The sequence below is a fragment of the Leptonotus elevatus genome, chromosome 10 (assembly GCF_054856555.1).
Source record: "Leptonotus elevatus isolate MCC_2025b chromosome 10, RoL_Lele_1.0, whole genome shotgun sequence".
Taxonomy (NCBI): Eukaryota; Metazoa; Chordata; class Actinopteri; order Syngnathiformes; family Syngnathidae; genus Leptonotus; species Leptonotus elevatus.
Genome location: NC_141248.1, coordinates 5544068 through 5557617, shown reverse-complemented (window position 1 = coordinate 5557617; position 13550 = coordinate 5544068). Strand labels below are relative to the sequence as shown.

The following is a 13550-nucleotide window of genomic DNA, read 5'->3' as shown; positions in this document are numbered from 1 at the left end:
ATGAGATATGTTAAATGTGATGCCTAAAGGGTCCACATTTTGAGTAGTCCATTATTCACTGGAAATATTGCATTAAGATTTGGCTGGCAAAATAAGGTTTTCTATTTCATGGCAGAGGCATTAAAAGCAACACATGATGGAAAATTTACTTCTTAATGTTTGCATACAAATATGTGGGTCTCTGGAGTGCCTGCCCACCCATCGAGTGTGAAATTAAACATCCAAGTCAATCTTTTCTTTCTATCCGTTTTGAAAAAGGTGTCTGAGCGAGCTGTTCTGCACTTCTGCCCCACTGAAAGAGTGGGACTAATTAACAATAATACACACAAAGTTCAAGCAATGACTTTACACAACATTGTTGTCTGATGATGCTATACAGTGACCCCCACCTATTCCCAGTTAGGCATTTGTGAAACTGCCAATCACAGATTATTTTTGGAAACTCGGCCTCTGTTAACTCACCTATTTGCTTTTTTCATCATTTGGCCAAAGCCATATCTATTATAAAAATAGCACTTCTCCACCATCTTTTGACCGTTTGGGGACAATAAATTTGTTTCAATTGTCATGTATTGAATTTGAGGCCTTTTCTGTCGCCCTCTTGTGGTATCTGTGGGCTGTTGCAAGCCTTATTGAGTAGGCGTCAGTTACTCATATTTTCACTACTCAGGGCAGAGCCACAGTCACTATCCTCCATGAGTAGCAGGGGAACAAAGTAATAATGTTTGGCTAAGTAGTCTGTGTGGGTGGTGGGTGTATCTGTTTAGAGATGTGATAGGCTACACCACTACATGAATTGACAAGTGCATTTTTGTGGCTTTGTAATTAAGTGCCAATCCAATGTAGCCTCTATGTACGTTTGCTTTAAGGTTGTGTGCAAGTAGGAGCGTGTGTGTGTGTGTGTGTGGGGGGGGGGGGGTTGTATATGGGTGAATTATCGTCAGTGTTACTACTAATAAACGATGCTTTGTGAAGTTATTGGTGAAGAGGAGCTCGGCCTGATACTCGGCTGCACATTTCATAGCCACACCTAAAAACAGCTGGTTTGATCATGGCAAGAAATATACTATAGAATTCTGTCTGTAATTGTTGATCCTGAGTGTATTTTAACAAAAACATACATGTAAAGAAATCTGGGAACTGTTTTAAATTGTGGAAGAATGCACGATATGCTGTCCTTTAAATCACATTCCCATCTCAACAGATGTCCAACATTTTCTGTTACTTGTTCTTCCACCAAGCGGTAAATGATGATGATGATGATGATGATAGCTGCATCACTAAAAGCATTACATCATGCACAGAGACGGTGTAATCTGCCAATGAATTCAACAAAGATTTTGGAACAATTAACAAGGGGAAACAATGGAGGACATCCAGCCTTTTTTGTTTCCTTCACATCACCCATATCTTGATCCAGCCAATCAACAGACTACATTGTGTCTAGCGCCACCCTTTAGAGAATGTTATGTCAAACAACAACTTCTGACAACTTTTAGTCTGGTTTTAAAAGCTGTTGTTCATTGCAATAAGATGGCAAATAATGAATGACCTGCTTTTAACAGCAGATAGAGAGGGCGACTCTATCCTTATTCTGATGGATTTAAGTGCCGTTTATTACAGCATTTATCGTGCTAATTTAATCAACCAGTTTCGACTGAGTAGGGATCATGGACGCTTGGTTTGGCAGTTTATTTTTTCTGGTATCTTATGCAGCAAAACCTTGCGCTCACTATAGCTAACCACTGCTCATCCTCATGAGACTCTTGCATGTAGTGCGCCACAAGGTTCCACTTTATGGCCCAATTTTATTTTGTAGTTAGATGCAGCCCCTTGGCTGCCACAAAGTACACTTTCAATGATATGCAGTTGACACCAGAAGACCCTATAAATATCACTGTAAAAGACCACCTTTCTGATACCAGTTCCTGGATAGTAAAAAAACTTCTAAAGTCTGACATTTTTCTCTACATGATGCAAAATTCTGCCTGAAGGCTGCAATGACCATTTGAATAACTCCCAATAATGTGGTTACAAAAGAAGATGAAGACAAATCTCTGTCTCAAAGCTTCTCAGTGATCATTTTTTCCCCTCACAAGCCGTTAATGCAGACTAGGGCTGTAACTGATTAATTGATTATTTGTTTCATTAATGGATTATTAATTAATGATACAAAAATATGTTTCATCCCTTAACTCAAAAACAGCCCATTTCAAATTGACAATGCCTAAGAGTGAACACGCTGGTTGTAACATGAACATCCCACAGCTATTAAAATAGTAAATAATAAATAAATAAATGCTGTGTCAGATAGCTTTACAAGAGGTCATGGACAAACACTCAAAATTAAGATTATAGTACACAAAATGGGTATGTTGTTTGGTTTATAACTTGGGACCTGGGGCCTCATGTACAAAGACTTGCATACTAAAACGGCGTACAGCCACATCCAGAAAACTCGCACGCACAAAAAAATCCAGATGCTTGAATCTGTGCGTAGGCATGAATCCGAGCACATTCATTTAATTTATCTCAATCATTCCGAAAATGTTGGAGTACCAAAGCCCCCTCACCACCCACCCCACAATGACCATTATTTTTTGAGGCATGGAAACCTCCGTCCACCTCCACCACCCCACTCCCATGTGTGTAAGATCTAAATGTGTTACAAAAATATATGTTTATTGGCAAAAAGTCCATGTCCCGCAATTTCCCAGCATCATTTCTATCCAAATCAAGAAAAAATTGCGTCTGCCTGCCAAGCCGTTGGCATGGAGCACAGCACATTCCCACGGTCATTTCACTTTGGATACATCTGAACGTGAGAGTGGAATGGTTCGTACACATCCTTCATGCATGATGCCCTAGAGCTATAATAACAATACATTCTAAATAAGAAAGAAAATAACTGTTGTACAATCAATCAATCAATAAATAAAATAAAAGCGGGGCACAGGGAAACCATGTAATGAAAGGCACCCAGGAAACAGTGGAGCTAAAAACTAAAAAACAAAATAAAAATAGTTAAAGGCTAAAAGAAAACAAAATAAAAGGCAAAAATATATGATAGAAGGAACTAGGAACTAAGAAAAGAAACAAAAATAATTTAAATGCCAAACTAAAAAGCTGTCTTGAGCCTTCTCTTAAAAAAATTAATAGTCTCTGCGGACCTGATGCCCTCCGGCCAGATTAGGTGAGGACCATAGTGGCTAAATTCAGCCTCACCGTGTGACCAATATTTGGTTGTACTGCTTGTTGAAAACATGCTTTTCATCAAGCCCTGTTTCAACAGTTATTGTCCATCTGCTCTTTCCCCATGTTGTACGTCGTTAGAGCTGGAGGTTGGCTTCAACGTCATTAGTACTGTTTGATTATGGAGGCTTCAAACGCACCGTGCCTTATTTGTAATTCATTGAATTAATGAATCGAAATCAGTTCGGGTTTATATTTGTCAAATAAAAAATGTAAAGCAGATTTCAATGAGCTCAAAACATCTTGGTGAACTAAATCACATTGAATGTTGCTTGATGAGGTCTCAAATCTCTTATGTATGTAATGTGGCGTATGGAGAGAGCACCAACTGAGAACAATTGATGGACAGCTGCTGCTGATGATGATAGTACAGTGATGCATAATCCAAGGCCAGCATGGTGCTTTGACGCCATGCTTCAGCCCAGAGAGAAAGCCTTTGCAATGTGTCAGACCACAGATCTACACATCTGATTAAGAGGATTGCTGTGTACAGTGACTCCTAAATGAAGGATTGTTATTGATTGCGCAAAAGTGAACAGTGGGTCAGCGGCAAATGATGGGAAGAGAGGAGGTGGGGGGGGGGGGAGATTATAGACGTTTGTGTTTATGAATGGGTTTAGATTGCATGTGCGTGCGTGCGTGCGTGTGCGTGCGTGTGCGTGCGTGTGCATGAATGCTTAAGATCTTATCTAAAGAGCTGAACCACAATATTGACCCATTCTGTACTGCAGATCTGCCTGGCTTTAGACTAGGGCTGGGTTTAAATAATTTAATAATCAATATAGAATCGATTTTCCTTTTCTAGCCCGATATTGATTATATATCTCTTTTATTTTATATATCTTTTCCCCATAGATTCGTATCGGTTATGAATCCAAAAATGTATAAATACGTTTTTGAATCACATATTTATAAGTTTTTGTTTTTTATGCTAGAAGGCTTTGATGCAGCCTATGACCTGAAGAGGTCGCTTAAAGCAATGGTAGTTTTTACAAAAAAACGCCCAGCAGGTGGCAGCACAGTATAAGAGATCAGCCAGTGCCATGTTGCAACAAGCTCTTTTTCCCAGTGTTTTCAACAGTTTGTGAATAATGATGAAACTGCGCTATATTCTAATGCTAATTGCTGTAAAACCGCAACGGATACAAGTATACCCTTTTTCATGATGCAAGAAGACACTTTAATCTTTCTTTTGGTAGGTTCCATGTTTTTATAGCAATAGAACACAGTATTCTGTGGGCCTTGCAAAATCAGTCCGAATCCCATATAACAGCCGGGAGCAAAGGAGGTTTCTTCAGTGAAAATGTCTCGAATCGAAATCAAATCGAACTGAACTCTTGTGAATCGAAATCAGATCGATTGAGGAAATTAGAATCGATACCCAGCCCTACTTTAGACGCAGTGTGGGTCATTTTATACCACACATTTCATGTAGTCCATTATTGTGTTTTTGATATTTATGTTTCCTTCTCTGTTCGCATTTCCACAACTTCTTAATGTTTTTCTGCAAGACAGATCCAGGCGCGCATTTATACGCTCGACTTGGACTGTGGTAGTTCTACCACTTGTGTCATTCATGTCGTTGTGAGCTTGTCTGTGATAATGATATTTCTGGTCACTGATCATTCACGAAAGGCCCCTTTGTTGCATTTTAAGCACACTTTTGATTTGTGCAGTGAGCGGTGTATGAAACTGTCTGTGGGGTGTGTGCAGCTGCACGGATGTTTACCAGAATGTCGGTGTGGGAGGGAGACTCAGATAGAGGGGCGTGAGAGAGGGAAGCTGATGATGCTGAGGGGGGAGGAGGGAGGGGTGATTGTGTGCAAGGAAGCGAGCGAGAAAGAGAGAGACGGAGCAAGAGAAAGTGGGTGAAAAAAGGAAAAGGCAGCTGGAAGGGGAGAGACTAGGAAGACGCGCCAACTGCCTATAGATGCTGGAGCCTTCGACAGTGGAGCGGGTCGCTCAGCGGACACGGGAAGATGGTCTCAGTAAGAGGGGAACTGACGGTTGCCTATAATTTAATGTTCAGTATCTTGGATTCCTTCTCCATGGGTAATGCTACGGCCAGGAAATCCAGAGCACATCGTGCTTTGCTCTTCTCTGCTCCTCGCCTGCACTTGCTCTTTTTTGTCTACAGCTTAGTTGCTCTCCAGGATTCTGTCCTCTCCTCTTAACTCACCATTCGCGATCTCACTCACTCAAACACACACACACATGCATGCGTCTCTGTCGAATAGCCAGGGTTTAAGAGAGCAGGGTTAGCCCCCGGGCTGGCCCCACTCTTGTGCTGCACCAGTCAAGACGAGCACTAGCCGCGGCAGTGATGCAGATAGATTGTGCTGCCTTCCTGCCCTCCCACTACACACAAGCCCACTAAATGCCAGTCAGGCAAGGGATCAGGGGAAGAGAGGCTAGGAGTGAGGAGGAGATTTGCAAAAGCTATACGAACGCTCTTCTGACTTGTTTTGGAGTTGTTTGATGGCAATTAAATTTTGAGCTTAACTGCATCGGTAATTTTCTCCTCTTTCTGGTCTTAACAGGGGTGGCACCTGCAAAGAAGAGCCCAAAACTGGTAAGTTTTTTTTTTTCCTTTCTGTATTTGAACCCTCTGTTTCCTTATTTGTCTTTTGTTCTCCATCCTGTGTTTACATGTCTGGCAGAGGGATATTTTTCTCACTTTCATCACTTTTCATTCCTCTTCTTGATTGTTGTATGTAGGTACAACTTGTGCTGGTGTCGGGTGTCTGTTTATAGACATGCTATGTTGTGCGGGGGTGGAATCCCTGTAGCTTCGCAGCCGTTGCCACCCCTCCTCCTCTCCATTGGGGGGCTTGGATGAGGGTCTTTGATGCACCGTGAGCTGGGTTGCTAACACTCTGTTGATGGTAGAGCGCCTGGTACCAAGCGCACTGTGTGAAGAGTTGAATATATGATCATGGCAAAGACGCAACCTCATCCTGTGATGTGCGCTTTGTCAATTTTGTTTTGCAGGATGATTTTGAGATGGCTCCTCCATACAGAGATTACACTAGGAGGGTATGTCATGTTATTTGGGTGGAGTGGATATTTTGGGGGTTGAGTTAGTAATGGTGTTGGGTAGAGGTGATGGTGATGGGTTTGTATTCTAGGACAATGTGTAGTACAATGATTGTGCAAATATTTTTGTCTGTGGCTCCTAAATAATCAAAAGTAAGGACGTTGAGTATTCACTCTGAGTACTCACCGATACAGAGTACCAACACCGCAAAGTACTTTTGAATATATAAAATTTCATTTAGCACAATGACAAGAATTGTGAACGAGTACCTGCCTTTCTGAAGCATGATTCAACAAAGTGTCAAACTGCCGTAGTATAGCACCAGCTACCGCTGAGGTGGACTTACTCGATGTCAGATTTTGTTTGCCTTAAGTATCCGTTGGCTGGTATCAACAGTTTCCACGAGTACCAATACCTTAAAATAGGGCTGGTATCGGTACCCTCCCAGCCCTGATATCTTTTGTACCATTAAAGAAAGTGGTCAGTCAGAAACTCTACATATATTTCAAGAGTTTTTTCCCCCACACATTCCGGGCAAACACCCTTAAAGTGGAAGTCAATCTTAAACATTTCTTGACAATAATATGCTATATGTGACCTCACTAGTCTAAACATGACATTCTGTATAATATTATATTTGTGGAATATGTGTTATAAAGCAAAATCTAGACGTTTTTATCCCTCTCAGTTGGCGGCCATTTTGCGACTTGCTGTCGACTGAAAATGACATCGCAGTTGCTTAGGGCTCAGGCAACGACCAATCACAACTCGTCTGTTTTCTGAAGCTGAGCTGTGATTTGTTGTTACGTGAGACCTGAACAACAGTGATCTCATTTTCACTCGACAGCAAGTGGCAAAATGGCCACCTTCTGATATTGATAAAAACTGCTGGATTGTGCTGCTTAACTAATATTCCACTAACACAATATTATCCATAATACCGTATTTAGACTAATGGGGCTGCATAGAACATAATATTGTCAAAAAAAATTGGGTGTTGACTTACCCTTCAAAGTGACGATCATCTCTCTAGCCAGGATTCTGGCCCCCCCAAAAAATAACTTTGTTGAGGAGATGATGGTGCCACCAGACTGCTATAAATATAAAAATCTGATAAACTTACTGTGTGGGCCCCATCCTCCCCTGAACTGAACCCTATAGAGAAACTATCCTCAAGCAATTTGAGTGTGGGGGCGGTTCACTTTCAAATACCAGCTATAAGAGGTTAAGCAGACGTCCTACAAAAATATTCATAAAAATTGAAGAAGATACTCAGCAAGAACCCGCAAATTCAATGGAGTCAAGATTTTGAAGTTGCTGTTAAGTAAGGGGTCCAAAATTATGCTGACTGCCATTTGCATGGACTATTTAAGAAAATTTGAGAAAGATATTATTAGCATAATAATTAGAAATGCAGTGTAGAAGGTGATTGCTGCCTAATGTCTCTATGGGCTGCATTGAAATGCAAGCCAAGTAAAATGGACCTGATCCAATATCTTGATGATGATGGAAAGTACGACTGAGGCTGAGTCAGCCATCACAATTTGTTTTCATCTAGCGAGTCCTCCTCCTCTCAATCATCTCTCTCCCTAATTACTAGGTCATCGGAGAGGAACCACTGTTTTTTTTTTTCTTTGAAGGGGAATTAAGATTTGAATTTGAAGTGCATCAAACTGAGAGACATGCTCGACAAAATGGAGCCACTTTGGCAAACAGAAGTACTAGTACGTGTGATGGACTGTAGATGACCTCTTTCTCCTTTGATGCTTGCTGAACTGTGCTGACATCATGTACACTCTAAAAAGAGAATTATTGAACCAATTCAATATTACAAACTGAATTGTTAACCAACTTGAAATTTTTTTTGTTTCAATTGGTAACACACAATTGAATTAAGTTAGTCCAAAGTAAAAATATTAGGTTTAATTAACTATGAGTTCATTAAACTTCAAATATTCACCTGAATTAAGTTCATCCAAAGTGTCTCCAATCCAAAGTATTAAGTTTATTAAACTCATATTTAATAAAATTGAACATATTCTTTTTGGACTAACTTAGTTCAATCGTGTTACCAATTGAAGCAATTTTTTTTAAGTTGGTTAACAATTCAATTTGTAATCTTAAATTGGTTCAACAATTCTCTTTTTAGAGTGTAAAACAAAATTTTGCTTTTAGTATTTGTAAGTTGCACGACTTCGAAGGTTCCCCTGTATAAATGTGTCTATCAATGAGTATAGACGGTTTAATCCGAAGGTAAGGATCTGGAAGATATTCTGTATTTGTGTTCTTAACACTACAGTGGATTTAAAAAGAGAGGCTGACTGCCTGCATGCCTTCCTGCTATGTTTTTGTCCTCCACGGTCAAAGAACTGCGAGGTCATACTAAGTGAGATGCAATTGCTGTCACTTGCTATCTCTGTCTGATTTGCCTTTTGCTCTCATGCAATGTCTTAGTTTTTGTGTTCACAAGTTTCTTTCTTTTTGGGGGGGATGAAAAACGCAGGCCCATAATGTGAAATAAAAATGAAGGAGAATAACAAATGATTGTTAAATCCTTGAGCAGGTGGCCAGATGTTAGTGAGAGGACAGTGGCAATTTAATGAGTTTTCCCCCATTTAAAATCCTTCCTTTACTTTTAACCCCACTTTGCTTTTTTGTGAATATTTCTCCATAAGCCGCAGGGAAAGCAGCTCTTATTGCATTGCAATTAAACAACAATACAAGAAATGTGTATAAATTTTACCTTCAGCTGAATGATTTTAATAATGAGAAACCATTTTTCCCCAGACAATATCTCCTGGAATATTCTTTGACAGAAATGTGTTGTTTTAATTTAAAAGCCTGCTGTTCCTTTTACAAACCACAAGTCCAGCGTTTTTTTTCTGTTGTTTAGTTGGCTGTTTTATTTCCCCCTCTCACCTGTCTGTCAGTTGTTGGCATTGCCGCCATGCTTCTTTGTGGTCCACAATGTACTGACAGCATGTCTCCTAGTCGACCAATTATATTGATCTGCTTCCCCAACAGCAATTGTCAAGGAAGGACAGTCAGAACAGTTCACAGCTCAGTGTTTCCAGCCACCGGAGTGCCCACACGGACTCGCCCCTACATTCATCGCTGGCACCGCCGCTCAGCGAGAGCGCCGCTCCACCGGTACCATCTCAGCCCCTACCAGGGCTTCCACCCCAGGACTCCACGACCGACGGGACCATCCAGAGAAAACCAGATCCCTTTAAGATTTGGGCCCAGTCCAGGAGCATGTATGAAAGTAGGCGTAAGTATAATATTTTTGGTGGCGGTTGGATGAGTGCTGCGTGCAGGGGCTGTGGGCTTGGTGGAGGCCTGCGATGAGGTTTGGAAAGAATTGGGGTGAGGATTAATGCTGGTACATGTAAGTACCTTTCTTGTATTTGTAGAGGGGACCTATTGCGCTCTATGGCTTTCGGGACACTGTTAACTTTAACTCATCAAGAAAGTACTGTACATGAAGTCTTAAATATCTCCTTCTGGCACCCTAATTAGTTAGTCCTCATGCTGGCAGATGCACATATAGAGACAGTTAACTTAACAAAAGCAATTCCTCATTCTCAGGTTTATTAACTCATTCACTCCCAGCCATTTTCACTGAAGCAACCCCCTTCGCTGTTTTACTGGATTTTGACTGATTTCGCAAGACCCACAGAATATTGTGTTCTATTGCTTTAAAAACACGGAACATACCAAAAGAAAGAATAGAGTCTTTTCTTTCATCAGGAAAAAAAAGTATATTTGTATCTGTTTCCGTTTTGCATCAAATAACATTAAAATATAGCTCAGTTTCATCATTATTCACAAATCTGTTTAGAATTGTGGGGATATCAGCTTGTTGATCTTCTATACTCTGCTGTCACCTGGTGGCCGTTTTTGTAATACATACCATTGCTTCACCCGTTCTCTGCAGTTCAAAGGCTGCATCAAGCCTTCTTTATGCTCTAGCATAAAAAAAAAGTTTAAAAAACCTTAAATAAGTCTTTAGGACACTTAAAACATTTAAAATAGAACATATTTATATGTTTTTGGGAGCAAAAGAGTTAATAACGTGTCATGCTAGTGTCAAAATACTTGAAGGATAAAAAAAAAAAAATACAGAACACTTTTCACCACCTATTTTTGCTTCACTAAAATTAGGCTGCTTCGAGTGTGCAGTCATGTTTCATGTAAATGAGCCACTGCTCACATCATAGTGAGGCACAGCTTTTTTCCGATATTGATCAGGGACAGAGCAACAAGGCAAGGGAACAAGTCTAAAGAAAACCGTGAGCCACCATGAAGGCAAACAAACCATCCATTTTATGAACCACTTATACTCAACCAAAAACATAACTAGTATTTTCGCTGGATTGCACTCGCCAACTAGTATGTGTCTCCGTGTGGTTCACGGAGCAAACGCATCCCCAACCCAAATGCCAGTACTGAGTGCTGGTTGACCGAAGAATGCTCAACTCTGCTAACACTGCTGCTCTGTTTACCTTTCGACTTGGACACAATTGTGCTTTCATGGAGTCGGCCGTATTCAGGCTGTTGCTTGAAAACTGCAAATTGATGGGAATTATGTAAAATTAAGAATGGCTCTTACAGACATCATAAATATACAGCTACTTGATGGGGTGCTGACACTAGAGAAACCCAAATATTTGTCTGCAAACAATTAAAAATAATTTTTTATATGTCCTTTTACCTTAACTCATTTGCTCCTAAAAACATATAAATATGTTCTATTTTAAATGTTCTAAGTGTCCCAAAGATGTATTTATCCTTTTTTTTTATGTTACTTATGTTACTGCAGAGAACGGGTGAAGCAATGGTAGTTATTACAAAATGGTATAAGTGATCAACCATGGCCATGTTACAAACAACCCACAGTTCTAAACAGATTTGTGAATAATGATGAAACTTAACTTTATTCTAATGCTAATTGCTTCAAAACGGAAACAGATAGAATTATATATTTTTTCTTGATGAAAGAAAAGACTATTCTTTCTTCTGGTAGGATCCAATTTTATAGCAATAAAACAGAATATTCTGTGGGCCTTGCAAAATCAGTCAAAATACAGTAAAAGAGACTGGAGCGAAAGGGGGTTGCTTCAGTGAAAATGGCTGGGAGTGAATGAGTTAAAATAGTTAAGCCTGTGTACATAATTTACAGAACAATAAATGCCGTATATTTCACTTTGTTGTTATTTTTGACCATCATATAATCACTAACGTTCTTGGTCCAGCCTGTTAGAACGCATGTCTGACTGTGTTTCAATTGCCGTCAGTGACTCTGATGCACCAGACATCTCTCTACAGATGTATTATTAGTTTCAATAGCGGAGTGGATGTCAGCGGATTGCATGCCTCTCTCTCCCTTGTCTTACCAAAGCACGGAGAAAGTTCTAATCAAAATGCTCTCAGATCTAGTGTCCCAAAAAATGGGGGAGGAGAAAAAGCAACATTCTTCAAGGGCTGAGCAACGTTAACATCTAATCATTTTGGAAGGAATCACTTGTCAAAGCCTTCCATTATTTAGATGAAGCAGAATACAAAAAGAGGGGCAAACCATGGGCTAGTTTGCACATGGTGCTGGCCTGTTTGCAAGTCGCGGTGATATCTGCATTGTAATCGTATTTGAGTTTACTAAAGGCGGGATGAAGGAAACAAAAACAAGGATGCAATTATAGCTCCAATTAACTAAGGGGTAAACCAGGAAGAAACTCCAGGATATAAAACGAATAGGAATGTGGTGATAGCAGAGACGCCAGAGAAAGACAAGGTTGCGCATTGAAGTTGACCCGACTGTAACAGAAGGATAAAATCCTCACTTTCCTCTCGCTGCTTTGAGCTTTTGTGCCGGAAAATCCTGCAATATGTACCCTGTCAGACTCAGACATTTGCCGGAGCGAATACGTTTCTGTGCGCAAGGTTATCTGCAATGAAAAGTTTTTTTTAAATGGAATAATTCAACACATACAAAACACCCTCAGTCACCATAAAGTATAATATGATCCAAGCTGTGGATCTATATTTATAGGGCAACAAATGGACAAGGGCAGAGTGTAACTCCAGAGTTGACCTTTACCAATTACAGGTGCAGATTGTGACAGTTAGCCCTTTGAGTCTGCCTCTCCTCCACTGTTCGGTGGTGATAGATTGAAAGAGATAGCTGGACTCCGCTGGGATTGTGGCTGTCGTCGAAAGGATTGTAAGCAGACTGCTTGCTTACGCCTTCTGTCGCCCTAATGTCTCTTCGTTGCTTTGGTGACCTTGGCAAGGAAAATCTCCTTGCCAGTTTGCTCAGTGATCTGCACAGCTGCAACCATCCAAATTTCTGCATTAATATGTGTATAAGTGCATTCGTCAAGTGAGATGACCATTTATGCAGAGGACGGCACAAAGACGTACACACCCTGAGGCTCCTACGTTTTTCGCTAAATTAACAATGAGCTGTCAGTTGCTGCATCACAAGTCCTTCTATTGTTACACAGGGTCTTTGTAGTACACACACACACACACACACAACACTGCCAGCTTCTTTCTTATTGATGGCCGTGGACCAGGCCCGGCCTGGGCCATCTGGAGGGAGGGGCGGGACAATTCCCGGTGGGCCGCCAGAAGGCGCTATATATTCCGGGCCGTGGGTTCAAAATCGCTCTTATCCCATTTAATGTACATTTGCTTATGGGTTCCTTTTTGGCCCATTTTATGTTCACATACTTCTTCAAATAAATACTAATCATGTACTTGTAAGAGCATTCAATTGACATTTTTGATCAAATGCAATGTGAATATGGAGGGAATGCTCATCTATTTTATATTGATACACACTAACTGTAAAATTGTGTGAACTAAATTGGGCCGGTCTGAGCCCTGAAACTCCAGACCTGAGAATGAGTGTGGCCTATGGAGTGGACTATGACCCTTGCCAAATTGGGGCCCTGTGCAGAATTATAAATATTCCATTGCTGCATGTTTCAGTATATTGCCCGTTAGAAATGTTGGTATTGTGAGATGCTTCATAAAGAATAATTAAAGTTTGGTAGTCGGGATTGTATTTCAGACAAAAGAATCACACTTAATCCAACAAAGATCCGTCTGTTCTTTGATAGCCTACGTTTTTTTTTTTTTTGTCTTGGCATCCAGACAGTTTGTGTGTGAAAAGGTATTTATTTTCATAAAGCTCAGCTGCGATATTAATTATATGCACAATTGGTTTTCCTCACTGTAAACATTGCTTACCTTATGG

At 40.4% G+C, this 13550-nt stretch overlaps 1 protein-coding gene across 5 annotated transcripts in view; it reads left to right on the top strand.

Moving 5' to 3' along the window:
- Positions 1 to 13550, top strand: part of magi1b (membrane associated guanylate kinase, WW and PDZ domain containing 1b) — a 134349-nt gene that overhangs the window by 100383 nt on the left and 20416 nt on the right. For 3 of the 5 annotated variants that reach the window (XM_086087779.1, XM_086087777.1, XM_086087781.1), the window contains 3 exons: positions 5793 to 5824; positions 6244 to 6288; positions 9314 to 9560. In XM_086087779.1, coding sequence (XP_085943905.1) covers positions 5793 to 5824; positions 6244 to 6288; positions 9314 to 9560 — 324 coding nt within the window. The remainder of the gene's footprint in view (positions 1 to 5792; positions 5825 to 6243; positions 6289 to 9313; positions 9561 to 13550) is intronic. The other 2 variants (XM_086087778.1, XM_086087780.1) reach the window with 2 other exon arrangements.